This window comes from Myotis daubentonii, chromosome 8, assembly GCF_963259705.1.
Source record: "Myotis daubentonii chromosome 8, mMyoDau2.1, whole genome shotgun sequence".
In the NCBI taxonomy this organism is placed as follows: domain Eukaryota; kingdom Metazoa; phylum Chordata; class Mammalia; order Chiroptera; family Vespertilionidae; genus Myotis; species Myotis daubentonii.
This window is the reverse complement of record NC_081847.1, coordinates 18,752,054-18,777,774: the sequence shown is the minus strand read 5'-3', so window position 1 is coordinate 18,777,774 and position 25,721 is coordinate 18,752,054. Positions and strand designations below refer to the sequence as shown.

The 25,721-nt window shown below is 46.8% G+C and overlaps 1 protein-coding gene and 1 long non-coding RNA gene across 2 annotated transcripts; one reads left to right on the top strand and one right to left on the bottom strand.

The window, feature by feature from the left end:
- Positions 1-1,822: 1,822 nt before the first annotated feature.
- On the bottom strand, positions 1,823-14,893 carry LOC132239321 (uncharacterized). Its single transcript, XR_009454023.1, has 4 exons — positions 14,700-14,893; positions 5,307-5,395; positions 4,501-4,610; positions 1,823-2,316 (listed from the first exon to the last, which is right to left on the bottom strand). It is a non-coding gene; the product is annotated as an uncharacterized LOC132239321 (long non-coding RNA).
- Positions 14,894-14,919: 26 nt separating this feature from the next.
- ZNF133 (zinc finger protein 133) lies at positions 14,920-24,167 on the top strand. The gene is made up of 4 exons (XM_059705458.1): positions 14,920-15,295; positions 19,789-19,915; positions 20,053-20,148; positions 22,266-24,167. The coding sequence occupies exons 2-4, from the start codon at positions 19,795-19,797 to the stop codon at positions 23,864-23,866; spliced, it is 1,818 nt and encodes a 605-aa protein (XP_059561441.1). The 5' UTR covers positions 14,920-15,295; positions 19,789-19,794; the 3' UTR covers positions 23,867-24,167.
- The last annotated feature ends 1,554 nt before the right edge of the window (positions 24,168-25,721 follow it).

Below are 25,721 nucleotides of genomic sequence, written 5' to 3'. Positions count from 1 at the left end.
GATGAGAGAGAAACATCGATCAGCTGCCTCCTGCACATCTCCTACTGGGTATGTGTCCGCAACCCAGGTACATGCCCTTGACTGGAATCGAACCTGGGACCCCTAGTTCGCAGGCCGATGCTCTATCCATTGAGCCAAACCAGTTAGGGCAAAAGTAAATTTTTGAGTTATATTCTTTTTTTTTTTTTTTATTGATTTTTTACAGAGAGGAAGGGAGAGAGATAGAGAGCTAGAAATATCGATGAGAGAGAAACATCAATCAGCTGCCTCCTGCACACCTCCTACTGGGGATGTGCCCGCAGCCCAGGTACATGCCCTTGACCGGAATCGAACCTGGGACCTTTCAGTCCGCAGGCCGACGCTCTATCCACTGAGCCAAACCGGTTTCGGCGAGTTATATTCTTAAAATGTCCATTTCTTCTTGGACAGGCATTGGGGATTTGAAACAAGTCAGTGTGCAGGGTTCCAGTCCTCAAGAAGATTACAGTCTAGAGCAGTGGTTCTCAACCTTGGCTGCACATTAGAATCACCTGGGAATCTTTTTAAAATCCTGATTTCTGGGCCTCATCCTCCGGAAATTCTGTTTCTTTGTTACTAATGTGGCCACATGCAGCAATTTGGCCCCTTGAGTGTGGCTCTTCCACAAAATACCACGTGTGGGTGCGCACGTACAGTGTGATTGAAACTTCGTGGCCCATGCGCAGAAGTCGGTATTTTGTGGAAGAGTCACCCTCAAGGGGCCAAAGAGTTGCATGTGGCTCGCGAGCCGCAGTTTGCCGAACCGCAGTTTGCCGACCACTGGTCTAGAGGAAAGACGGAAAATGAGGTGTAATTGTTTTAGCAAGAGGGTGTGATGAGGGCTACCAGGATGGGTAAGTGGCCTAGCTGGAGGAGAGAGGTCAGGAAGTGTCTGCCGGAGCGGCTGCCGGAGCTAACCAGGAGTTAGTCCGGAGAGCCCGTGGGAGTGGGGAGGTGGAGAAGTGCACGGGGAAGAAACTCGTGCCTGCGGTGTAAGGCCCCAAACCAGGGCCCACTATTACGGGCTGCTTTGACATCTGGTGAAAACTGGGGAAGCCTCAGATGCCCTAACCACACGTCCCCCTCCACACTGCTCCCAGGTCCCCTGCAAAACAACCCTCCTTGTCAAAGGGACCAGTCACAGTTCCTTTTGGTTTCCTGTCAGCCCCTGGAATTGTTCAAACAAGTCAACCGCCTTCTCCTGCCTGAGCCAGAGGTCACCCCAACTTTTTGATGCTGCAAAGTCAACCTCCTCGGGAAACTGGTTGTTCACTCTGTTTCCCAGTGCAGCCCTGTGTGGCCCTGCCGAGCGCTGGTGTCCTCCTCGCTGGCCTGTCAGTGTATGTGACCAATAAGCTTATCAACCCCACCTGCCCAGTGCCCTGTGTGCACTTGGCCATGCCCATCACTGTTGCTGGAGATTTGCCCAAATCGGGGGGGGGGGGTGTCTCTCCCCTCCTCGGCTCTTGTCACATTCACATGAAAGAGTGACAGAAGCCGAAACCGGTTTGGCTCAGTGGATAGAGCGTCGGCCTGCGGACTGAAGGGTCCCGGGTTCGATTCCGGTCAAGGGCATGTGCCTGGGTTGCGGGCACATCCCCGGTGGGAGATGTGCAGGAGGCAGCTGATCGATGTTTCTCTCTCATCGATGTTTCTAGCTCTCTGTCTCTCTCCCTTCCTCTCTGTAAAAAATCAATAAAATATATTTAAAAAAAAAAAAGAGTGACAGAAAGCAGTGTTGAAGCAAAGCAGGCAGATTTATTAAGGAAGCGAAGCAACTGAATTTATTAAGAATACAGTTGGCATAAAGCACAAGCAGGCAACTCAGCTTGTCGGTGGGGGTTCAAGGGTTTTATACTTTCCTCCACTGGATGTCTTGGGCAACAGACTAGATTTCAAAGTCCCCCTTTTACAGTGTTGTTTTTCCCAGAATTTATGAGACCATCTGGTGATTTTACTGACTGCTGACTTCTTTGTTCAGAAGTGAGATCAACTCCCCTCTCCACCCCTTCCCCTTCCTCCTGCCCTAGCAGCTATCTATCCTGCCTGACAGAACGAGAGGGCAGAATCCCTCCCCCAGCATTGGGATGACAGGAAGTGATGAACACAACGCGTTGGGATGTGCACGGAGAGTCACAGATCTACACTGCTAGAGGATCTGGGGGGGCCAGAGCATGGGGTGGCTGCTAAGGAAGCGGGCCAAGACCAGCTCATGAAAGTCCTCGTATCTTCAGGAGCCTCTGGAGGGTGTGGAACAAGGATGAGAACTGGCCACATCTGAGTTTTTGTTGTTGTTTTCTTTTTTTTAAAATATATTTTATTGATTTTTTACAGAGAGGAAGGGAGAGGGATAGAGAGTTAGAAACATTGATGGGAGAGAAACATCAATTCAGCTGCCTCCTGCACACCTCCTACTGGGGATGTGCCCGCAACCAAGGTACATGCCCTTGACCGGAATTGAACCTGGGACCCTTCAGTCTGCAGGCCAACGCTCTATCCACTGAGCCAAACCGGTTAGGGCGTTGTTGTTTTCTTTTTAAATATTTTTATTGATCAGAGAGGAAGGGGGGGGGGGGAGAGAGAAACATCAGTGATGAGAGAGAATCATTGATTGGCTGTAACCTGCAACCTGGGCATGTGTTCTGACTAGGAATGGAACTGACCTCCCAGTTCATAGGTCTACACTCAACAACTGAGCCATTCCCGCCAGGCTGAGTTTTAGTTAGTTGACTCTGGCCAGTGTGTGGGCTGGGTTTGAAGGAGATGAGATTAGAGGCAGCAAGTCTGATTAGAGAGCTACTGCAGACGTCCAGGTAAGAGCCGATGAGCATCTCAATTAGGACCAGGAGTGTGGGATGGAGAGGAAAAGAGCTCCTCAGAAAGTGTTTATGACAGAAAATGTAGTCCATTTGGCCCCATGTAATCAAAAGGCAGCAAATATGTACAAAACCCATGAGTGAATGAAGGAATATTAATCACTCTTTTGATGGGTCCCGGAAGGACTGCAGGGTGAGGCTGTGCAGGGTGATACTCCCCAAGGGCAGCCAGCCCGAAATGAGTGAAGGCTGTGGGCCCACCTAGCACTCCAAAGAGATCCGAGACAAAGATACGCCCCCCACCCCAGGCAGTTTACAACTTCTATTTGTAAACCACATGCAAACTGCTGATTCAGGCTGGGCGTGCTGAGTTTTGAAAAGGCAAAATGCCTTCTCTCTGTTTTCTCACATGAGATAAGAGTTGGCCTTTTTAGAACAAAAAAAAAAACCAACACCCAACAACTTTCATTTCTTCCCTTTGGGCAAGATTAACCTTCAAACATGTTGACTAAAGTGTGAATCAACCAACGGGTTCAAATTTAGGATTTTCCTTTAGCAAGACTAGGGAGTGTTACCAGGTCCCTCTGGACTGTGATGTCAAGAGAAAATTTAGAAGGGTGAGAAACTCAATGAATGAAACACTATAAAACTTTGTGTCAGTGGTTCTCAGCCTTGCCTCAAATATCTGGGGCGCTTTTAAAAATTCTTGAACCCAACTCCAGACCCAGAGGTTGGGATACGGTTAGAGGGGCGAGGCCCCAGCGGCTGCATTTACGGTATCTTCTTCAGAAGAGCTGTAAGGGAGGCGCCTGCAAGGTCCTTAGCTCAGGCACTGATGGAAGAGAAAAGCATATTGTGAAACCAGCGAGGGATATTTTACATTTTTACATTGAAGGACTGTTAAAATCACAAAGTTTGCCCTAGCTGGTTTGGCCCAGCGAATAGAGCATCGGTCTTCGGACCGAAGGGTCCCGGGTTCAATTCCGGTCGGTCAAGAGCACATGCTGGGTTGTGGGTTCGATCCCCAGTGTGGGACATGCAGGAGGCAGCCAATCAGTGATTCTCTCTTTTCATTGATGTTTCTATTTCTCTCTCATTCTCCCTTCCTCTCTGAAATCAATAAAAATATATTTTAAAAAAAAGATTTAACAAATTTCCTCCGTGATGTTGGCTTTGACTACCCCACAGTCCCCGTGAGCAACTGAAGATTTTGTGGCCTTCCAGAGAATAGCAATCGACCAGGTTGGGTGGCTAAGTTGCTTAGAGTATCATCCTGTGCACCAAAGGGTTGCGGGTTCGATTCCTGGTCAGGGCACATATCTAGGTTATAAATTCAATCCTCGGTTGGGGTGTGTGTGTGTGTGTGTGTGTGTGTGTGCAGAAGGCAACCGATAGATGTTTCTCTCTCTTGCTCTCTCCCTCTTTTCCTCTCTCTCTAAAGTCAATAAAAACATATCCTCATGTGAGGATTAAAAAAACAAGCATTCTCAAACGCAAGAAGCGTTTGTTTGAGCCCCTTCCCCCTTGGATGATCCAGACACACTGTGGGAATTCTGAAACCCACCTAACCACCTGGAAGCCTCAGAATTGCTCAACTGTTGAAGTCAAATTCTCCCACGGTGGAAATGGACAAACAATGTGGCTTCCTCAGCTCAAATTTACTTACCTTGTCCTCCACTTCCCAAGACACTGGAAATATGCACTACAGTAGTATGAGGACCCTCAGAAGTAGATTGCTGGAAACAGGAATGATCACACAGGGACACACCAATGCCTCTGGAGAGAACCAGGTTAAAGACGGTTGTAAGGAAAAATGCTTCATTATAACACACCATCCTACATATTGACTGCCATTCTTAATCCTTTTATCCTTCCACTAGAGGCCCGGTGCACGGATTCATGCACAGGTGGGGTCCCTCGGCCTAGCCTGTGGGGGTGGGGCCCAAACCGGCTCTCCAACATCCCCTGAGGGGTCCCAGATTGCTAGAGGGCAGTTTTTGGGTGATGCACCCAGGAATTGGGCTCCCTCCTTTTTGGTTCCAGGTGCGTCACCTGAGAACCACAGCTGCGTCACCTGAGAACCACAGCTGCCAAGTCACTGCAGCTCAGCAGCTCCTGTGTTGAGTGTCTGCCCCCGGGTGGTCAGTGTGCGTCATAGCTACCTGTCAGACAGTCTAACGGTTGGATGGTCACTTAGGCTTATATATAGATGTCCTCATAAAACCCCCACTGTGATCTCCTTTAGAAAGCTGCTGGTTATAATGAAACCAGGCAGAGACAAAGTCCACTAGAGCAGATTGCACTAAAAACCATCTGCTGTAATTACTGTGCTCCATAATCATCTTCTTCCAAGAAGCTGAGCTGATAATCATTTGCAGACATGACCTCATTTACCTATATGACAAACCTATCCATAGGTGGGGTATTATCATCCCATTATGCCTTTTGCACTTAGGACTGTCTCAAGATCACCTGGGAAATTGGCCGTAAAGATGAGACTGGAAACTGTGTGCTGCAATTTTCGCTTTCGTTCTGGGCCTGTTAGAGCTTGTTGCCACGAGCTGCAAGGAGCAGGAGACAGTGGGGGAAATGCGTATGCATGTTGCCGTCCAAATGTGAAAACAGCAATATCCACGCCTGTGTGCTCGAACACTCTCCAAAAAAGGAAATGGAAAAGATTCTAACACGTCACTGAAAGAAACCGTAGAATATCTCTAACACACATGCCGAAAGCACGTGGGTCTCCCAAGTGTTACACTGTGAAAATAAAAGCGGGGGAAAGATAGATGAATAAAAAAAAATCATGAAATCCAGAAACATTCCTGTTAACAAAACAGTGCGGAAACGGAAGAAAGTTTCCTTCTGGAGCCTCCACTGCCAGAGGTGCTACAATACTCACGCATGAGAGGGACTCAAAGCCAGGGAAGAAATACATAGAAATGATTTCCTTTTCAGGACATCTAATTTTAATCTCCATTTCACTGCAATCTTCTTCCTATTTGGTGTGTCATTCAGTGACAACCAGGAATCTGAAGAGCCTCCGGCTCGTCTCAGTTCATGCATAAACCCTCAACACATGCGATGCACTCATGACCCTATGTGGCGGACATAAATAACTACCTTGAGCTGAAAACGCCCTGGCCTATTGTTAATGTGAAGCTACTTCCTAAATCAGAAAAGTTAGTTAACTAGAACCATAATAGAACACGGTTTTAAAATACAACTGGAAGCATCTCAAATGCATCAAGTTAAGAGTTTGGTTTCCACCTGGCCCAGTGATGGCGACGCTGTCCTAACCCACCTTCAAGACTTCAGGGCGTCTTGTGGAGTGAGATGGAGCACTAGGCGTGGCTGGGGGGACAGGCACTGCACACGGCCTGGGTGACCTTGCACAAACCACCATCCCTAAGCCTCGGATTTTCATTGGAAAGGAAAAGGGCCAAAGCAGAAGACCCCAGAAGCCTCTTCCGTGGGCTCACACCTGCTCATACATGAATTTGCTGGATTAAACTGTTCACTTTGGGGGCAGTCTGTGTCCCCCTTTGTGATACGGACCTCAGCAGAGCCAGAGACTTGTCTGATTGAACTTTGTGCACCAGGAGAACGTTAAAGACCTTTCAGCACTCACTACATTTTCATGAATATTTCTTTACTTCATCATTTCCCCAGTGAGACTGTGAGCGTCTTGGGTGCAGGAGCAGGGTCCCTCCCCTTTGAATCTCAGCAGCCTGGCTGAGCAGGACACAGTCCGCACCCAACCCATGGCTGTGAGCTGTCCATAGGTTAGAGCATGCTATTGAACTAATATAAATATATAACAAATATGCCAAACTACTATAAATGTAATATAAATGAATATAATTGTGGGAGATATATTTGTTTTTTAAATTAACCTACGTAAAAATTTATAATCTAAGATGACCTTTGTGTTTCTTTTAAATAAGTTCTTTAAAATCTTGTTTCCAGGCAAAAAGAAAACGAATTTGTTATCAATGAATTTAAACAGGCAAGATAACAGAAGCCATTCGTATTTTATTTTTAGTAGAATTTTGAACTCCAAGGAATTAAAAATATATCATATAAATAAGACTGAATTAGCTTTTGTAAAAATTTTGAGCAATAAATTGAAGAAAGATAGAAAAGGTAACAACTTAATATCTGACTCCTTGTTGGAGCTCATAAATCAATCCCATAACTCTAAATTTTCAATTCAGTGATTTTTTTCCTTTCTTAAAGATAATCACTTTATAGTCAACAGCACACATCCTTTTCATTTTGTAAAGCCACAGTCCAACAGAACCCCAGAATGTCAAGTGTACAAAACAGGAAACTTTCTGGTGAAAGTTCTGATTTTTAATAATCTGAATTTTGCCTGGCTGGTGTGGTTCAGTGGTTGGGCATAGACCTATGAACCAGGAGGTCACAGTTCAATTCCTGGTCAGGGCAAATGCCTGGGTTATGGGCTCAATCCCCAGTAGGGGGCATGCGGGAAGCAGCCACTCAATGATTCTCTCTCACCATTGATGTTTGTATCTCTCTCCCTCTTCCTTCCTCTCTCTGAAATCAATACAAATATATATATTTTTTAAATCCGAGTTTTCTAGTTAGCTAAACAACCAATGGCCTGCCTGGGCAACAACAGTCTCCTCTGTTCCATTCCTAAAGCGCATCAAAAGTCTCCCAACAGTCCCCGGAGTCACCTGCCTATCTCATCACTCTTATCTTTCCATTTCAAGGTTTCAACCAAGTCTTGCAGATTTGGAGTATCAAGTTCTGAGGACATAAGGAGATACAATGACACCAAAGGCAGTGAGGAGCTGCTGGAGGTTTACAAGTAGCTCAGGTGAGTGGTCAGATCTCTGTGAGATAACAGGAGCCCAGAAAATTGAAAGGTGAGCAGCCTTCTGAAGGCCAGGACACTGGCTAAGAAACTCTTGCCTTACTCCAGGGAGAATGGATAAGGGACCAAAGCTACTGCCAGAGGGATGTCTGATTGCCATCTTAGGCCCAATCCCCCCGGGGAGCAGGCCTAAGCCAGCAGGTGGTCATCCCCCGAGGGGTCCCAGACTGCAAGAGGGCACAGGCTGGGCTGAGGGACACCCGGTGCAAATTTTTGTGCACCGGGCCTCTAGTGTGTGTGTGTGTGTGTGTGTATACATATACATATACATATACATATACATATACATATATATACACACACACACACACACATATACATATATATATATATATACACACACACACACACACACATATATATATGTATATATTATTGACCTCAGAAAGAAAGGGAGAGGGAGAGAGAGGTGCTTTAATGATGAGAGAGAACCATCGATCGGCTGCCTCCTGCACACCCCACATTGGGGATCGAGTCTGCAACCCGGGCATATGCCTTGACTGGGAATTGAACAGACCACCTCCTGGTTCCTGGGTCAATGCCCAACCACTGAGCCACACCCAGCCAGGCTCAAATATTATATTTTAATTAGAGACCCAATGCATGAAATTCATGCAAGGGGCTCAGCCTGCCAAGCCCTGGCTGCCTCGGCCCTTGCGGCCTAGCTGCCTCACAGCCCTGGCTGCCTCGAGGCCCCATGACTCCACCCACTGGTCATTCTGGAGGGTCATACTGCTGTCTGGTCTAATTAGCATATTAGCTCTTTATTATATAGGATGCTGTTAAAATTAATTCCAAAGAACGATATGCAACTTACATCTATTATATCTTCACTTATTTACTTTTTAATGTAGTTATTGCCTGGTACCCTCCCCCCTTCCTGGAAATTATAAGCCCCTGAGAAAGTAGACACTCTGCCTTGTTTATTGCCAAATCCTCAGTGCCTAGAACAGTGCCAGGCAAATAGTATTTGCTCAATATTTCTCTCTCTCTCTCTCTCTCTCTTTTTTGCTAAGAAAATGTATTCAGTTTTGTAAAACTAATATTTAAAAGGAATTACTATGACTATGGAAGACAGTATGGAGTTTCCTCAAAAAACTAAAAATGGAACTCCCATTTGACCCCGTGATCCCACTTCTAGGAATATATCCCAAGAAACCAGAAACACCAATCAGAAAGGATATATGCACCCCTATGTTCATAGCAGCACAATTCACCATAGCTAAGATCTGGAAACAGCCTAAGTGCCCATCAGTAGATGAATGGATTAGAAAACTGTGGTAAATCTACATGATAGAATACTATGCTGCTGTAAAAAAGAAGGAATTCTTACCATTTCCAACAGCATGGATGGAACTGGAGAGCATTATGCTAAGTGAAATAAGCCAGTCAATGAAGGAAAAATACCACATGATCTCACTCATTCATGGATAATAAAGACCATTATAAACTTATGAACAAAAATAGATACAGGGGCAGAGCTGCCTCGAACAGATTGTCAAACTACAGCGGGAAGGCTGGGAGGGTTGGGGGGCAAGATGGGGGGTTGGGGGGAGGGGGTAAGAGATCAACCGAAGGACTTGTATGCATGCATATAAGCATAACCAATGGACATAAGACACTGGGGGGTAGGGGAGGCCAGGGGATTGGCAAGGGCGGGGGAAAAAAGGAGACATATGTAATACTCTTTGTAATACTTTAAGCAATAAATAATTTTTTAAAAAAAGGATTTACTCTGGATGAAAAGAAATCAGGAACTGGGCCAATTTAAAACTATAATAATAATCATGTTGATGAGTATGGTGATATTTATTGAGAAATTACTATATGTCAGGCCACTGTTCTAATGGCTTAAATATATGGACCCATTAAATCCTTACATGACTCACTGAAGGTAGATTAAAAAATTTCCCCCAAGTCAGCCAGTTGGTGAGTGGCATTCCAACTTGGACAGCCTAATTCTAGAACTTGGGCTGTTCACCATAACTGGTGATGTAGCTGCCATGGTTAGTCTGAAAACTAATATCCTTCCACCCAATTACTCCCCTGAGATTGATATACACAGACAAACTGAGCTGGCTTTTTTGTCTAACTCTCTCCAGAACGTTCTATCTATACATTTAACTCATTCAACAGTCATTTTTTTCAATTACCCCATTTTGCATGGGGGAAAATTCCTGAACAGATAGCAGATTTCCTACACCCAGAGTTATTTCATTTGGATACTATGGTGTTTATAAGGGCCACATTGTTGGTTAGCTCAAATATGGCTCCACATATGAAATGCTTTCCATTTCAGCCCACCATCTTAAGATGTTCATAAATATAAGCTTTAATGGGGGCAAGGGCTTTGTTTTGTTAATGCTGTAAACAAACAATGTGGGCACATAATAAACCCTCAATAAATATGAATGAATGAATCAAATCATGCTCTGAGAATCCTTGTACATTATGTTAACCCCCCCAATAACTATGTTAATTATCTGTGTTTGATTTTAGAACAGTAAATTATCATAGATTATAAGAATATGAGTCATTATCTTCTTCAATGATATCCATTCTTAAAACACAATTAAATGGTTCACTCTCACAAATATTTGGAAAGATGCAAAATCAACAAATTTCTCTGAGGCCTTGGCTACCCAAGTTGTTTAGGAAGAAGACTGGCCTCTGGGCAACTGAATCCTGACTTTTTAAAAAATATATATATTTTTTTATTGATTTCAGAGAAGGGAGATAGAGAAACATCAATGATGAGAGAGAATCATTGATCAGCTGCCTCCTGCACACCCCCTACTGGGGATCAAGCCCACAACCCAGGTATGTGTCCTTGACTGGAATCGAACCTGGGACCCTTCAGTCCGGAGGCCAACAATCTATCCACTGAGCCAAACCAGCTAGGGCTAAATCCTGACTTTTGAGAAGTTGGCCTGCTCCCATTCTCCACCTGAATTGTCAGAAGGGCCTAGGGAGGGAAAGGAATGGATCACTGTGTTTAGGGCGCCCCCTGCTGTTCAATGATGTTGAGGCTGCTTGGAAAACAGGGGCAGGGCTTTCAGTGGATGAGTGTATTTGGTCAAAGGTCAGGAACTACTCACTGCACTTTCATTCCTAGTTAGGACCTTAGAAGTGATTAGTTCAAGCTGACATTAGAAAGGGGGAAACTGGCGCCCAAAGAGGTCAAATGTCTCATCCACGGTCACTCCGCTGGTTAAAGCTCAAACAGGAAAGAAGTGTATTCCCTGACCCACACCTCCCATCAAAGGAAACTAAACTCATAAATTCCAGTCTCTTCACCCTTTTTACATTTATTTTTTTGAAAAATTTTAATATATACATCCTAATTGTTGACAGTATTACAAATGTCTCCCTTACTCCCTCTCCGCCCCCAGGTCTTCACCTTATTGTCCATCTCCATGGTCTATGCCAGCGGTCGGCAAACTGCGGCTCCCAAACCACATGCAGCTCTTTGGCCCCTTGAGTGTGGCTCTTCCACAAAATACCATGTGCGGGCATGCACGTAGAGTGCGATTGAAACTTCGTGGCCCATGCGCAGAAGTCGGTATTTTGTGGAAGAGCCACACTCAAGGGGCCAAAGAGCCACATGTGGCTCGCAAGCCGCAGTTTGCCGACCACTGGGCTATGCATATAAGTAGGGGTGCATAGGGGAGCATATAATCTGATTGATGTCTCGGCGGGCTTAGAATATACAGTGGGGCCTTGACTTAAGAGTGTCCCGACTAACGAGTTTTTTGAGATACCAGCTGTCTCTCCACCAATTTTTTGCATTGAGTTGATAGAGTAATTTGAGTTAACAAGCTCCTTAACGAGCTCGGTCTCGGAACGAATTAAACTCGTAAGTCAAGGCCCCACTGTATTCCTAGAAGTGAAATCACTGGGCCAAATGGCAGTTCCAGTTTTAATTTTTTGAGGAAATTCCATACTGTTTTCCATAGTGGCTGCATTCCCACCAGCAGTGAACTAGTGTTCCCTTTTCTCCACATCCTCACCAGCACTTGTTTATTGGAGATAGCCATTCTGGCAGGTGTGAGGTGATATCTCATTGTGGTTTAAATTTGCATTACTCTAATGATTAGTGACCTTGAGCACTTTTTCATATGTCTTTTGGCCATTTGTATGTCCTCTTTGGAGAAGTGTCTATTCAGGTCCTCTGCCCATTTTTTAAGTTGGATTGTCTTTCTTTTGTTCTGAGTACTTTATATATTTTGGAGATTAACCCCTTATAAGATGTATCATTGGCAAATATGTTCTCTCATACAGTGGGTTCCCTTTTCATTTTTTTTAAAAAAAATGTTTTATTGATTTTTTAAGAGAGGGAGAGGGATAGAGTTAGAAACATCGATGAGAGAGAAACATCGATCAGCTGCCTCCTGCACACCCCCTACTGGGGATGTACCCACAACCAAGGTACATGCCCTTGACCGGAATCGAACTTGGGACCCTTCAGTCCATAGGCCGACACTCTATCCACTGAGCCAAACCAGTTAGGGCTCCCTTTTCATTTTGATGGTGGTTTCTTTTGCTGTGCAGAAACTTTTTATTTATTTATTTATTTACTAGGGGCCCGGTGCACGAAATTCGTGCACTGGGTGTGTGGGGGGGGGGGGGGAGTGTCCCTCAGCCCAGCCTGCCCCCTCTCACATACTGGGAGCCCTCAGGCGTTGACCCCCATCACCCTCCAATCGCAGGATCGGCCCCTTACCCAGGCCTGACGCCTCTGGCCTAGGCGTCCGGCCCGGGCAGCGGGGACCCGCAGCTGCAGTGGCCCCACGACTGTGGGCTTCGCTTTAGGCCCAGGCAAGGGACCCCTAGCTCCCGGGACTGCCAGCTTCGACCGTGCCCAGCTCCCATCGCTGGCTCCACCCCTACTTCCTGCTATCACTGGCCAGGGCGGAAAAGGCGCCTGATTCTCCGATCATGGCTGGGGGGCAGGGCAAAGGCGGCCCCAGGGCTGCCTTTGCCCTGCCCCCCAGCTCTTAGCTCCCCCCTGGGTTTCCAATCACTGTCAGTGGCAGGGGGCTTCTTCCTGCTTTCCCTTTCGCCTCCCTGCATTGTGCCTACATACGCAAATTAACCACCATCTTGTTGGCAGTTAACTGCCAATCTTAGTTGGCAGTTAATTTGCATATAGCCCTGATTAGCCAATGAAAAGGGTAGCTCGTACGCCAATTACCATTTTTCTCTTTTATTAGTGTTGATAATATATTTTTTTATTGATTTCTGAGAGAAAGGGAGAAGGGGGGGGGGGACATCAATGCTGAGAATCACTGACCAGCTGCCTCCAGCAGGTCCCCTACTGGGGATCGAGCCCACAACCCAGGCATGTGCCCTTGGCCGGAATCAAACCTGGGACCCTTCAGTCTGCAGGCCAATGCTCTATCCACTGAGCCAAACCAGCTAGGGCAGAAGCTTTTTATTTTGATGTAGTCCCATTTATTTTTTCCTTTGTTTCTCTTGCCCTAGCAGATGTATCAGCAAAATGCTTCAAAAGATGTCTGAGATTTTACTGCCTATGTTTCTTCTAGGATATTTATGGTTTCATGGCTTACATTTAAGTCTTTTATCCATTTTGAGTTTATTCTTGTATATGGTGTAAGTTGGTGGTCTAGTCTCATCTTTTTGCATGTGTCCAGTTTTCCCAACCACCATTTGCTGAAGAGACTGTCTTTACTCCATTGTATGTTCTTGCCTCTTTTGTCAAATAATTGACCGTAGTGGTGTGATCAATTTCTAGGGTCTCTGTTCTGTTCCATTGATCTGTGTCTGTTCTTGTGTCAGTACCAGGCTGTTTTGATTATAATGACTTTGTAATATAGTTTGGTATCCGGCATTGTGGTCCCTATTCCCCTCTCACAGGAAGTCAGACAGCCCCTCTTCTTGGAAGTCTTCCTTGGTCTCTTATCACCAGCATCCTGTGATCCCTGACTTTCACATACAGGAAGCATCACTGGACACTTAAACATGCATGTCCCTGCATTGATACTTTGAACTTCTCTGTGTTAACAGCTAATTTCTAGGTGGGAGAGAGACCTGAGAAGGTTCTAAATAAAACAGGCACTTTTCCAGGGCCAGGGCTAAATTGAAATTCACTACAAACCAGACAGCCTGAGGGCAAGAGAAGGCAATGGATCCATCCTGCAAGAGCTAAGAAGAAATTTCAGAAAATTCTCATCTCTTCCTGGTTCTCTGGGACACAGTAGAAATTTTCTTGGTCTTCCTAGAGAAGGAGTAAGTTTCGGAAAGCCTATGTAAGGTAGAGAAGTGAGAGGTGTCCAGGTGGAAATGCCCTCCCACCAGTGAAGTGGGGCTTGCTCTCCAGCACCTCAGTTGAGGGTGTCCCCAGATGGCAGCAGCACAGCCCAGGATGGACAGACGGAGTGACTGAATGAATGAATAAATAAATAAAACTGACTGAATGAATGAATAAATAAAAGACCCAGAGACAGACTGACTGACTGAATAAATAAATAAATAAATAAATAAATAAAAAAAAAAAAAAAAAAAAAAAAACCCAGAGAGCCCTAACCAGTTGAGTGGATAGAGCTTTGGCCTGTGGACTGAAGGGTCCCCATTTAATTCTGGTCAAGGACACATGCCCGGTTGTGGGCTGGATCCCCAGTAGGGGGTCGTGGAGCAGGCAGTTGATGAATTAGTCTCATCATTGATGTTTCTATCTCCTCGCTCTCTCCATTCCTATCTGAAATCAATAAAAACATATTAAAAAAAAAAAAGACCCATAGAGCCAAGCCAAGGAGCTATGGCCTAAGAGGTCCTCTTCCCCAGAAGATAAAGGAGTTTGCCTATAATTTCAGGGACTCCAAAGGAGGAATAAGGTCCCAGGTCACCGGCTGTGGAGTGTATGGGTTGACGACTCGTGCCCTGATGTACCCCCGGGGAGAAGGCTGCACCCCTCCCATCTTCCTTCTCGCCTCGGGGCATGTGACCTGGACGAGACCGCATCCCTCCGGCGCTCACGGAATACCGGGAACAGGTTACAACCCACAGCAGGAGCTGGGAATGGACGGCCGAAGCCCCTCCGCCCCGCATCAACTCCAGAATCGGAAAAGCAGCCTCCGCTCACGTCACTTCCGCGCGCCGAGGGGCGGGGCCGGATGCGGAAGACACTGCAGGCGCCACTGGGAAGTGTAGTCTTTTAGGCAAGGCGTTAGAGAGGGGTCGGGCACAACGGAGTACTACAGCCATGGCCCTGTACATGTTTTGTGAACGTGGTTTGGAGAATAAAAAGTAGAAATCTAGGTGCCACACTGGTTATTCTCCAGGGACCGGAGTAAGTTGTCTGCAGCGCTCCCTCGGAGGCCAATGGGAGCGCGGGCCAGCTGCGCGCTCCGGCCGCGCCGAGCATCCTGGGGGGTGGGGCGTGGTCCCGGCGCCGTGGAGGATTCTGGGTAGTGTAGTCCTCCCGCGTGGCTGGAGCCGGTCCCCAGCTGGTGGCTGGATTGACCCCTTGTTCCTCGGTGGCGCAGGTGAGTGAGGCTTCCGCGACACCTTTGCCTCACCGTGCCCTTCCCTGCTCCGGAAGGTGGGCCTAAAAGCGTTGCTGTGGGCCGGGGCTGCGGATGGTGCCGTGGGCGGGCGAGGAGGTAGTGATGGGGACGTGCTGTCGTGGCTCAGGCCGTGCGCTACCGGATGTCTTATTTGGGGGTGTGGGCGCGCATCCCCGACGTGAGTGAAGCTCAACCTTGAAGCCCAGTGATGGTGGGTGCTGAGCTCCGGCCTTTCGTCCTAGGGTTCCTGTGGGTTGCGACATGTTTGGCCTTGGCCGAAATACGGGTATTGGGAGAGGGGGGGTCTCTCATGCCACAAGTCCCTGGGTTTCGGGGAGTTGAGTTACTAGGCTCTGGGGGTCCTAACCTTTCCCAGGTGGTGGACTGGGGGCTGCCATGGGGGTTTTGGTGGGTGAGGGCTGAGAGTCTCGCATCGATCCTCCCTCTCCGTTTTGCTGAGGCGGGGTGCGGGGTCCCTGGCTCGGACTAGGTGTTGGAATGGCCATTTGGGCGCGATCTTAGGGTCTCAAATCGGCAGGTCACCCCTGGGCTCGGGCCTTGGAAGCAGTGGGGCTGGAGGCCACTGGGCAAGTTTTTCAGAGATGCGGAGGACTGTCACTGATCCCAGGAATCATGAATTCCCCCATCTCTGGTGTGGCCAGGCTTTGGGACTTAACTTTTTATTACAGAAAATTTCAAGACAGAAGTAGATAGAACTTCATAGACCCATCACCCAGATTCAGTGCTTATCACCTCTTGATCATTCTTGATTTCATCTCAGAAGGACACCCTGAGAACCCTTATAATCCACAGTGGTTTCTTATCACCCAGAGCCACATTTCATCCAGGCTCTGTCACTTTATAGCTGTGTCCCCTTTTTTGTGCCTCAATTTTCTTATCTGTGAAATGAAGGTAGCAAATCCGTACTCCATTGGGCGGGGGAGGTAGAATGAGGTAAAACTTGTGCAGGGCCTGGAACAGCCTCTGGTATATATGCATATGCTAAGTGCCTGGTAGGTGTTAACTTTCCTTATTAGAGCAAAGGTGAGAGAGGGTCAGCTCAGGGCCAGCGCCAGTAGCAGGTCTGAGCTGGCAGCGTTCACAGCCCACAGATCAGCTCTCTCCCCAGCAAGCTGCCCACCGTCTTTTTGAATGTGACGGCTCCATTCTTCATGCCTGTAAGGAAGAGGAAGCCCTACCCTGCTGGGTCTTGAGGGTTTCCAGTGACCCTCCTGAGTCTTTCTGTTCTTGTTCTGCCGCCCCTACGTCTCCTGCCTGCCCAGAGGGGACTTCCTAGTGGGCCAAGGGAGGCTCCTGGGCTCTGGCAGCCCAGCTTCAGGTCGGGTCCTGCTTGCCTTTTGCATGCTGAAGGGTTTTCTTTGCTCACCTTTGACATCCAGAGATCAGAGCCCCAGCTGGTTTCCCCAGGAAACGAGGCCTGCGGTAAGAGTGACAGTTTTCACAGGGACTGATCTTCAGACCCGGGGCCCTTATTCATGACCTCTCGGTCCTGGCCCAGCATTTCTTCCCTCGGCATTTGTTCAGACTGCTCACTTCAGAGCTTGTCTGCTTGTGAGGTTGTCAACATTCTGCTCTTTTTCCATCCGGTACCCTCACTTACTCTTTTCCCCTGCTAGACTGGTGTGCAGCAGATCGTCCTAGCATTTCACCTTAAATACTTCAGTAGGTATCTCTAACACAGAAGGTCTTCTTAATTTAAGGGAACCACAGTCTAATTGTTATACACAACAGAATTAATATTTGTTTCCCTGGTTGTTTAAGTTTTTTTTTCTTTGACCAGCCCTTGTCAGGAGTGGACGAGGAAGACATTTCTGGAATCTAGCATGCTGGTTTTCTCTGTCTCTGACTCTCTTTCCTCCCATTTCTTCTGATCTGGTTGGTTAATAGCTGCAGCTGCTACCAGTGGTGCAAGCTGGGTCTCTTGAGTTTTCCTTGCCTCTTTCTTCTTTCCAAACCTCCCTCCCTTTTGCTTGGCTGTTGTATCCTCTCAATTCTGCCCAAGCGGTACCCCTTAGTTCCTCCTTCCTTTCATCTCTACTCCTGCACCACCCTAGCTTCCTGTCTCTTCTCCACCTTCTTGCCTGTTTCTCCTCCCCGCCCCTTTCTCTTAAATTGGGCTTCTAAAGCATAAATATAGTCATGCACTGCTTATTGATGGGGATATGTCCTGAGAAGTGTGCAGGCAGGAGATGTTGCCATTGTGTGAGCATTATAGAGTGTACTTACACACACCTAGATGGTACACTAGTAAGCCTAAAGATGGGAAGTAAAAATGGTGGTTAGCAGGGTGTGAGGGTGAGGAGGGAGTTACTGTTTAATGGTTACAGAGGTTTTTTTGTTTTTGTTTTGTTTTTTTAAATATATTTTATTGATTTTTTTACAGAGAGGAGGGGAGAGGGATAGAGAGTTAGAAACATCGATGAGAGAGAAACATCAATCAGCTGCCTCCTGCACATCTCCCACTGGGGATGTGCCCGCAACCCAGGTACATGCCCTTGACCAGAATCGAACCTGGGACCTTTCAGTCCGCAGGCCGACGCTCTATCCACTGAGCCAAACCGGTTTCGGCAATGGTTACAGAGTTTTAGTGTGGGCTGATGAGTGATTTCTGGAGATGGATAGTGGTGATGGTTGTACAACAATGTGAATATACTTAATCCTACAGGAATGTACACATAATGTACACATGTGCCGGCCAGGGCATATGCCTGGGCTCGATCCCCAGCCGTGGGTGTACAGGAGAGAGCCAGTCAATGGTTCTCTCTCATCATTGTTTCTGTCTCTCCCTCCCTCTCACTTCCTCTCTGAAATCAGTAATAATATTAAAAAATTAAAAATGATAAAAAAAGTAAAATTTTTGTTTTGTATATTTGTGGTAATAATTTAAAAAACCTACAGATGTCTGCACTCCGCCTATGCTGTGTTTACCGGTAGGTGCCTATTCCCCCCAGGTTGTCCTCCCTGTCCACGTTGTGGCTTCCTCTCTCCCTTTGCTCTCAGTGTCCTCTTCTCTGCTTCCTTTATCTGGAATACCTGGCACTTTTCTCTTGTGATTCTGGCCCATCCTTTAAGACCAAGTTCTTAGGACTCCCTCATGAAATGTTTCTCTTTTAAATTTTTTTTCTTTATTGATTAAGGCATTACATATGTGACCTATCCCTCCATTGCCCTCCCTCTCCCCCCCCCCCCCCACACCTCCCCACGCATGCCCTAACCCCGCAAGTGTCTTTGTCCATTGGTTGTGCTTATATGCATGCATACAAGTCCTTTGGCCAATCTCTCCCCCTTGCCCCCACCCTCCCCTGCCTTCCCTCGGGGGTATGAAATCTTTCTTGATATATGTATTCCAGTGTGCCCTCCATTTTGAAAAAAATATTACGGGTATGAGTAGAACTGGGCAGGGGGTGAGAATGGGATGTAGAAATGAATTTGTAGATTGAGTGGCCAAGAAGGTCCGCCCTGAGCATCTACAGTGCGGGGCTATAAATCTGCTGTTATCCACATTTCACAGGTGAGAACAGTAAGGCACTAGTTGGCAGCAGAGTTGGGCCCCGAACGCGGGCTGTGTGGTTAAAGTCCCTGCTCTTCACCTCTTCCCGCTTGTGCCTCTCAGGCCTGAGAAGGCTGAGGGGCCATGGGATTCAGGGGAAGGACTGAGTTGTAGTTTAGTCTATGCCATTATTGAATTACTAGTATATGAACTTTAGTCACTCAGATGCTTGAATATTTTGTTGTTGTTAACCTCACCTGAGGATATTTTCCCATTGATTTTTAGAGGGACTGGGAGGGAGGGGGAGAGATAGAGAGAAACATCGATGTGAGAGAGACACATCAATTGGTTGCCTCCCGCACAAGCCCTGACTGGGACCAGACATTGAGCCTGCAACTGAGGTATGTGCCCTTGACCAGAATCGAACCCAGGACCCTTCAATCTGAGGGTTGATGCTCTATCCACTGAGCCAAACCAGCTAGGGCCAGAAGCTTCAATATTGATTCACTTGGTTATGCTATTTAATTTTTTAAATTCTTAAAACTCAGAAAGCCTTTTATGTTTTGCTACTGTTTAATTTTTATATGTTGTCTGCTCTTCTGTCTGCCTAGATTTAAAGTTTCTGAGAGTTAGGGACTCTTTTTTTTTTTTTTACAAATACAGGGTGTCTCAAAAAATGTATATACACTTTAACAGCTGATAGCTCAATTTTGAAAATGAAATGTAATTTAATAAACACGGCCTTTATCCAAAGTGTGTATATACGTTTTTTGGGGGGGATACCCTATATTCTCCAAACAGTTCACCCAGGGTTTTGAATGTGTAGATTCACAAGTGCTGCTTGCTGGATAGCCACAGAGATTTAAAGGTTTTGGAACACTGGCACCAGGGTCGCAGTCAAAGGCAGGATTTAGATCTCTCTCCTGCCTCCCCCAGGGACGCCTTCTCCCTGCCCGTTACCGTGAGCCATGGGCAAGGCTGGCTCCTTGGTGAGCAGGGCCGTGTTTTGTTTTACAGGCACACATGGCATTCAGGGATGTGGCTGTGGATTTCACCCAGGAAGAGTGGATGCTGCTGAGCCCTGCTCAGAGGTCCCTGTACAGGGAGGTGATGCTGGAAAACTACAGCAACCTGGTCTCACTGGGTAAGCCTGGCATCTCTTAGGACCCCCGTGCGTGCTGCTGGGCCTTTTAGGATCTGCCTGAAGCAGCCATCTTGCCTTCTGACTTGGCCCTTGAGTCCGTAACCTACAGCCACTTTGTTTTCTTTCTCTGTGAGCAGGAATTCCATTTTCTAAACCAAAACTCATCACCCAGCTGGAGCAAGGGAAGGAAACCTGGAGAGAGGAGAGAAAATGCCCACCAGCCACTTGTCCAGGTGAGCGGGGAACTGGGCAAATGGATCATAGAGCTGCGTGTGGGCAGCTTGGGGTGGGGAGAGGAGGCACTGCTCGGGTAGGGAGGGAAGACTTCCGCCTCACCTCCCCGGCTGCTGTTTGCGTTGCCTGGCACAGCCGCCTCCCTTCCAGACCTTCGTCCTTCCCCTGGGACGGGCTTTCCTGGTGTGTCCTCCTCCACTGGAAGCCTTTCTCCCTCTCTACCTCACGCAGTTCTCTTCATATTCATGGGCTTCTTTCTCGTTACTTTTTTTTTTTTTTAAAGATCAAGCAAGAATGTGGAAAAAATCCGAGTGAGCTAAAGAAATAAGGCAAGCCCAGGGAGAGGGAGGAATGCTAAAAATCCAACCAAGAAATTGAAATTGAATTTTTTTTAAATATATTTTATTGATTTTTTACAGAGAGGAAGGGAGAGGGATAGAGAGTCAGAAACATCAATGAGAGAGAAACATCGATCAGCTGCCTTCTGCATGCCCCCTGCTGGGGATGTGCCTGCAACCAAGGTACATGCCCTTGACCGGAATCGAACCTGGGACCCTTCGGTCCATAGGCCGACGCTCTATCCACTGAGCCAAACTGGTCAGGGCTGAAATTGAATTCTTAAAAAACTGTGAGCCAAAAGAAGTTTTTACATTTTTAAGTAGTTAAGTATATAATATCCTCAATTTTATACTTCTTACCCTCAAAGCTTAAAATTATTTGCTATCTGACCATTTAAGAAAAAGTTTGCCAACCTATGCTCTAAGGAATTACGATATACAGCCCTAACTTTTCCTGACCTACTTATTATGGCTACCACTTTATGTAAAAATGTAAGAACATTGTAATTGCACAGTTCCGTTTACCCCTTCCCCCAACATTCTTTTTTTTTTTTTTTAAATATATTTTATTGATGTTTCACAGAGAGGAAGGGAGAGGGATAGAGAGTTAGAAACATCGATGAGAGAAACACCAATCAGCTGCCTCCTGCACACTCCCCACTGGGGATGTGCCTGCAACCAAGGTACATGCCCTTGACTGGAATCGAACCTGGGACCCTTGAATCCGCAGGCCAATGCTCTATCCACCGAGCCAAACCAGTTAGGGCCCCCAACATTCTTTATTCTATAGTTCTTATTTATGTGTTACGCTTACATACATTGTAAATTCCCTAATACGATATGTATTTTTTTAATCAAGAAGAAATTATTTTATATGCATTCAGATAATTTACCATTTTCTGTACTCTTCATTTTCTTTCTGGAGATCTGAGTTTCCACCTGGCATCATTTTTCTTTAGCCTAAATAACTTGTTTAACATTTCTTGTGCAGGTGGCACTGTATTTGCTTACGTTTTGTTTTTCTGAATGTTGACATCTCCTACTTAAGAAGTACTATAAGAAGAAAATTTTTCTTTTACATTGATTTCTGGGGAGACTCATTTATATTAATTATAGGAATGATCAGGGCTTGAACTGATCAGGAGCCCCGGCAAGGAGCATCTCTAAGGCTGTCTGTGTGCCCATTGCTGTCGACCTGCTGCATCATGGCACTAAGAAATCTTCTAATAAACATTCGCTAGTGAGTGGGAAACTAGTTCAGGCATCTCCCACACAGTCTCTCTAGCCACTTTTTTGTGCTGCTGCTTACACTAGGAGTTCTCCAGTCTAAATGACTGTTCTCTCAATCTATCCCTTTGTCTTCATAGGGAAATAGGGAAAGACATGGCATTTCCACATGGGTCCTCTGGTTAGAGATCTCTCGGTCACCGAAAATACTTGCGGACCCAGGTTATATAAGTGTGGGTGGTTGTGAGTTAGAGGATGGTTGTAGTGAGAGGGGAGACTGTTGCATCTTGGCCCTGTTTACAGATCTGAAACTGCCTGTGATGCTTTTACAGTCTGACACATAGAATAGGTTCAGGAATGGGTTTTCTGGATTGTAGCGGAAATTGGAAGATGTTGTGATGGGCTGGAAAAGGATCATGTAAAGGAAGGTCTTGTTTGGGTAGCACTTAAATTTTAAGCATTCTGAAGAACAGGGAATTGAGTCTCTCCATCAGAATCACTGGGGTTACCCTCCTGAGTCTCAGTTCTGCCTCCGACTCTTCTCTCTGCAGGAGAAGCAAAGCCAGAGCTCCACCTCTGTGCTTTCTGCCCTCCGGGATTCTCTAGTCAGAAGTTCCACGTGCAGCACATGCTGTGTAGTCATCCCCCCTGGATCTTCCCATGCTTGTGTGCAGAAAATCACATCCAGCCGGGCGATCTGTGCCAGGGGGGCCAGAAAAAGCAGCAACAAACCTCTGATCCAGATTGCTGGAGTGATAAAGCAGAAGGTCAAGAAGGAGAAGGCCCCAAGCCTTCATTTGGAAAGACAAAGAAAAAAGCTTTAACAGCATCATCCAAGCCACCCCAAAGGCAGCCAGTCAGCTCTAGGAATGGCATCAGAGGGGCGGAAACAGAGGCCACCCCTGCTCAGGCGGAGAATTCTGAGGAAACAGACAAATTATTGAAGAGGATAGAAGTCTTAGGATTTGGAACGGTCAATTGTGGAGAATGTGGACTGGGCTTCAGCAAGATGACAAACCTGCTTAGTCACCAGAGGATACACTCAGGGGAGAAGCCATATGTGTGTGGGGTGTGTGAGAAGGGCTTTAGTCTAAAGAAAAGCCTTGCCAGGCACCAGAAGGCACACTCGGGGGAGAAACCTGTTGTGTGCAGAGAGTGTGGACGAGGATTTAACCGGAAGTCAACACTCATCATACACGAGAGGACACACTCAGGTGAAAAGCCTTACATGTGCAGTGAATGTGGGCGAGGCTTTAGTCAGAAGTCAAACCTCATCATACACCAGAGGACACACTCGGGGGAGAAGCCCTATGTGTGCCGGGAGTGTGGGAAAGGCTTTAGCCAGAAGTCAGCTGTCGTTAGACACCAGAGGACACACTTAGAGGAGAAGACCATCGTGTGCAGTGATTGCGGACTAGGCTTCAGTGATAGGTCAAACCTCATCTCACACCAGAGGACGCACTCAGGGGAGAAGCCTTACGCCTGCAAGGAATGTGGGCGATGCTTTAGGCAGAGGACGACCCTTGTCAACCACCAGAGGACACACTCAAAGGAAAAGCCTTATGTGTGTGGGGTGTGTGGGCACAGCTTTAGCCAGAATTCAACCCTCATCTCACATAGGCGGACGCACACCGGGGAGAAGCCTTATGTGTGTGGGGTTTGTGGGCGAGGCTTTAGCCTGAAGTCACACCTCAACAGACACCAGAACATACACTCAGGGGATAAGCCCATCGTGTGCAAGGATTGTGGGCGAGGCTTCAGCCAGCAATCAAATCTCATCAGACACCAGAGGACACACTCAGGGGAAAAGCCCATGGTGTGTGAGGAGTGCGGGCGAGGCTTCAGCCAGAAGTCGAACCTCATTGCACACCAGAGGACACACTCAGGGGAAAAGCCATATGTGTGCAGAGAGTGTGGGCGGGGCTTTAGTCACCAGGCAGGTCTCATCAGGCACAAGAGGAAACACTCGAGGGAGAAGCCTTACATGTGCAAGCAGTGCGGACTAGGCTTTAGCAATAAGTCAGCTTTAATCACCCATAAATGGGCACATTCAAAAGAGAAGCCCTGTGTATGCAGAGTATGTGGCCAAGGCTTTATCCAAAAGTCATACCTCATCTTACATCAGATGACACACCAGGAGGAGAAGCCTTAGGTGTGCAAGACAGGTGGGTGAGGCTCACCTCAACAGACAGGAGAATGAAATCTCTCCGCCACAAACTGCCACTCCAGACTGACGGACGTATTGAGCAATCTTCCGACCTGTTACACTCTCTTTAAGAGTGAAAATGCTGGTGAGGACTAAATACTCCACATTTTTACGCTTTGATGAAATGGGACAGAAAGATGCATTCCATAAGTGGCCCGAGGACATTTCGCTTCATTTACGCTCTTCACACTAAGTCTTCATGCTTTGCGGCCTTCTATTCTAATAAACGTGGCTTCTTTACAACTCTCTTACCTTAGCCTTGTACCTCATTTACTCATCTATAAAAATAGGGAACAAGGAGTGGTACAGATAATCTTGAATTCCTAAGTCCACTGTTCTACAAGAATTCAATTCCTTGGAAGACATAAGAACTGGGTCACTAGTATATTTATTAGAAAGTCTAGTCCCTTACATAGGGAGAAAATTTAGGAACTGTATTCAGACATTTCAGGGGAGGGGGGAAACCTTCCAGGTTTCTTCCAGAGAATGTGGCTTCCTCTGGAGCCCACCTGCATCTGGAGCTGCCTCTTCTCTTGGCTGCTGTGACAGCTCCCCTTCTGGCATCTCTCCTCTTAGCTCTCAAATGTCTATTGTTGTCTTTGCTAAACCATCTCCTAACCACCTTTCCTGCTTTTTGTCAGGCTTTCGTCCCTACTTCTCCCATTATGGAGCCTCCTTAATAATACACTGTCCCAGCACTCCAATCCCAGGGGGTCTTTCCATTTTGACCAAACAATTCCTTAGTGTCACAGCCTGGGGTATCCAATCACACCCATCTGAGACCACCCTTAACGGTACCACCTTATTGGCACTCTAACAATAGAATGGTCTTTAACCATGTTCTGTGCTCGGCCCTCCAATAACAGAAGACTCCTAAAGCCACACTCCAAAATTAGTTGTGTAATATGAGGATTTAGAACTTACAGTCGTGCTCCTCAGCACTCCATCTTAGATTTGTCTAAGGTCCCTTAAGCCATACACTCAGTAGTTCTCCAATTACAAGGCTAAAGATACTCAACCATGTTTAAAGATTGTTAATCATACCTCCTCCATTGTGTTTCAGTCCCGTGGTTTTGCCCCAAATAAGTGGCCTTTAAGGTAAGGATCATTTCAAGGATGTGGGAGTAATACCTTTCAGAAAGGAAGGGAGAGGGAGAGAGAGAAACATCAATGATGAGAGAGAATCATTGATTGGCTGCCTCCTGCACACCCACTGCTGGGGATCTAGCCCGAAACTCAGGCATATGCCTTTGACCGGAATTGAACCCGAGACCCTTCGGTCTGTAGGCCGACACTCTATCCACTGAGCCAAACCAGCTAGGGCGAGGACTGACTTTTCAAACTAACTCAAAACTTTGAAGCCGTAATGAAAATAGGTCAAGGTTGGCTACAGAAAAATAAATTCTGCAAGGTAGCCCACACCTTCAGCCAAAATAAAATACAAACTGGAGGGAAATACTCTAGTCCATATCACAGAGAGATCTGCATAATGTTACTAGACATGGAGCTTTAAAATTAATAGTGGAGCCGGAGTGGGAGGAAGAAGTAATTCAGCTTTGCCTGAGAACAGTCAGGTTCTTACCACCCTCATTATTTTAGCAATGGCAGAGGGTGAGGCCCATGCTTACCACGAGCAGGCTCCATTTTCAAACTTATCAACAGGGTGGGCAAAAGAGTGGTTAACAGCCCTAGCCGGTTGGCTCAGTGGGTAGAGCATCAGCCGTGGACTGAAGGGCCTTGGGTTCATTTCCGGTCAAGGGCACCTACCTGCATTGCAGATGGATCCCTGGCCGTTTGGGGA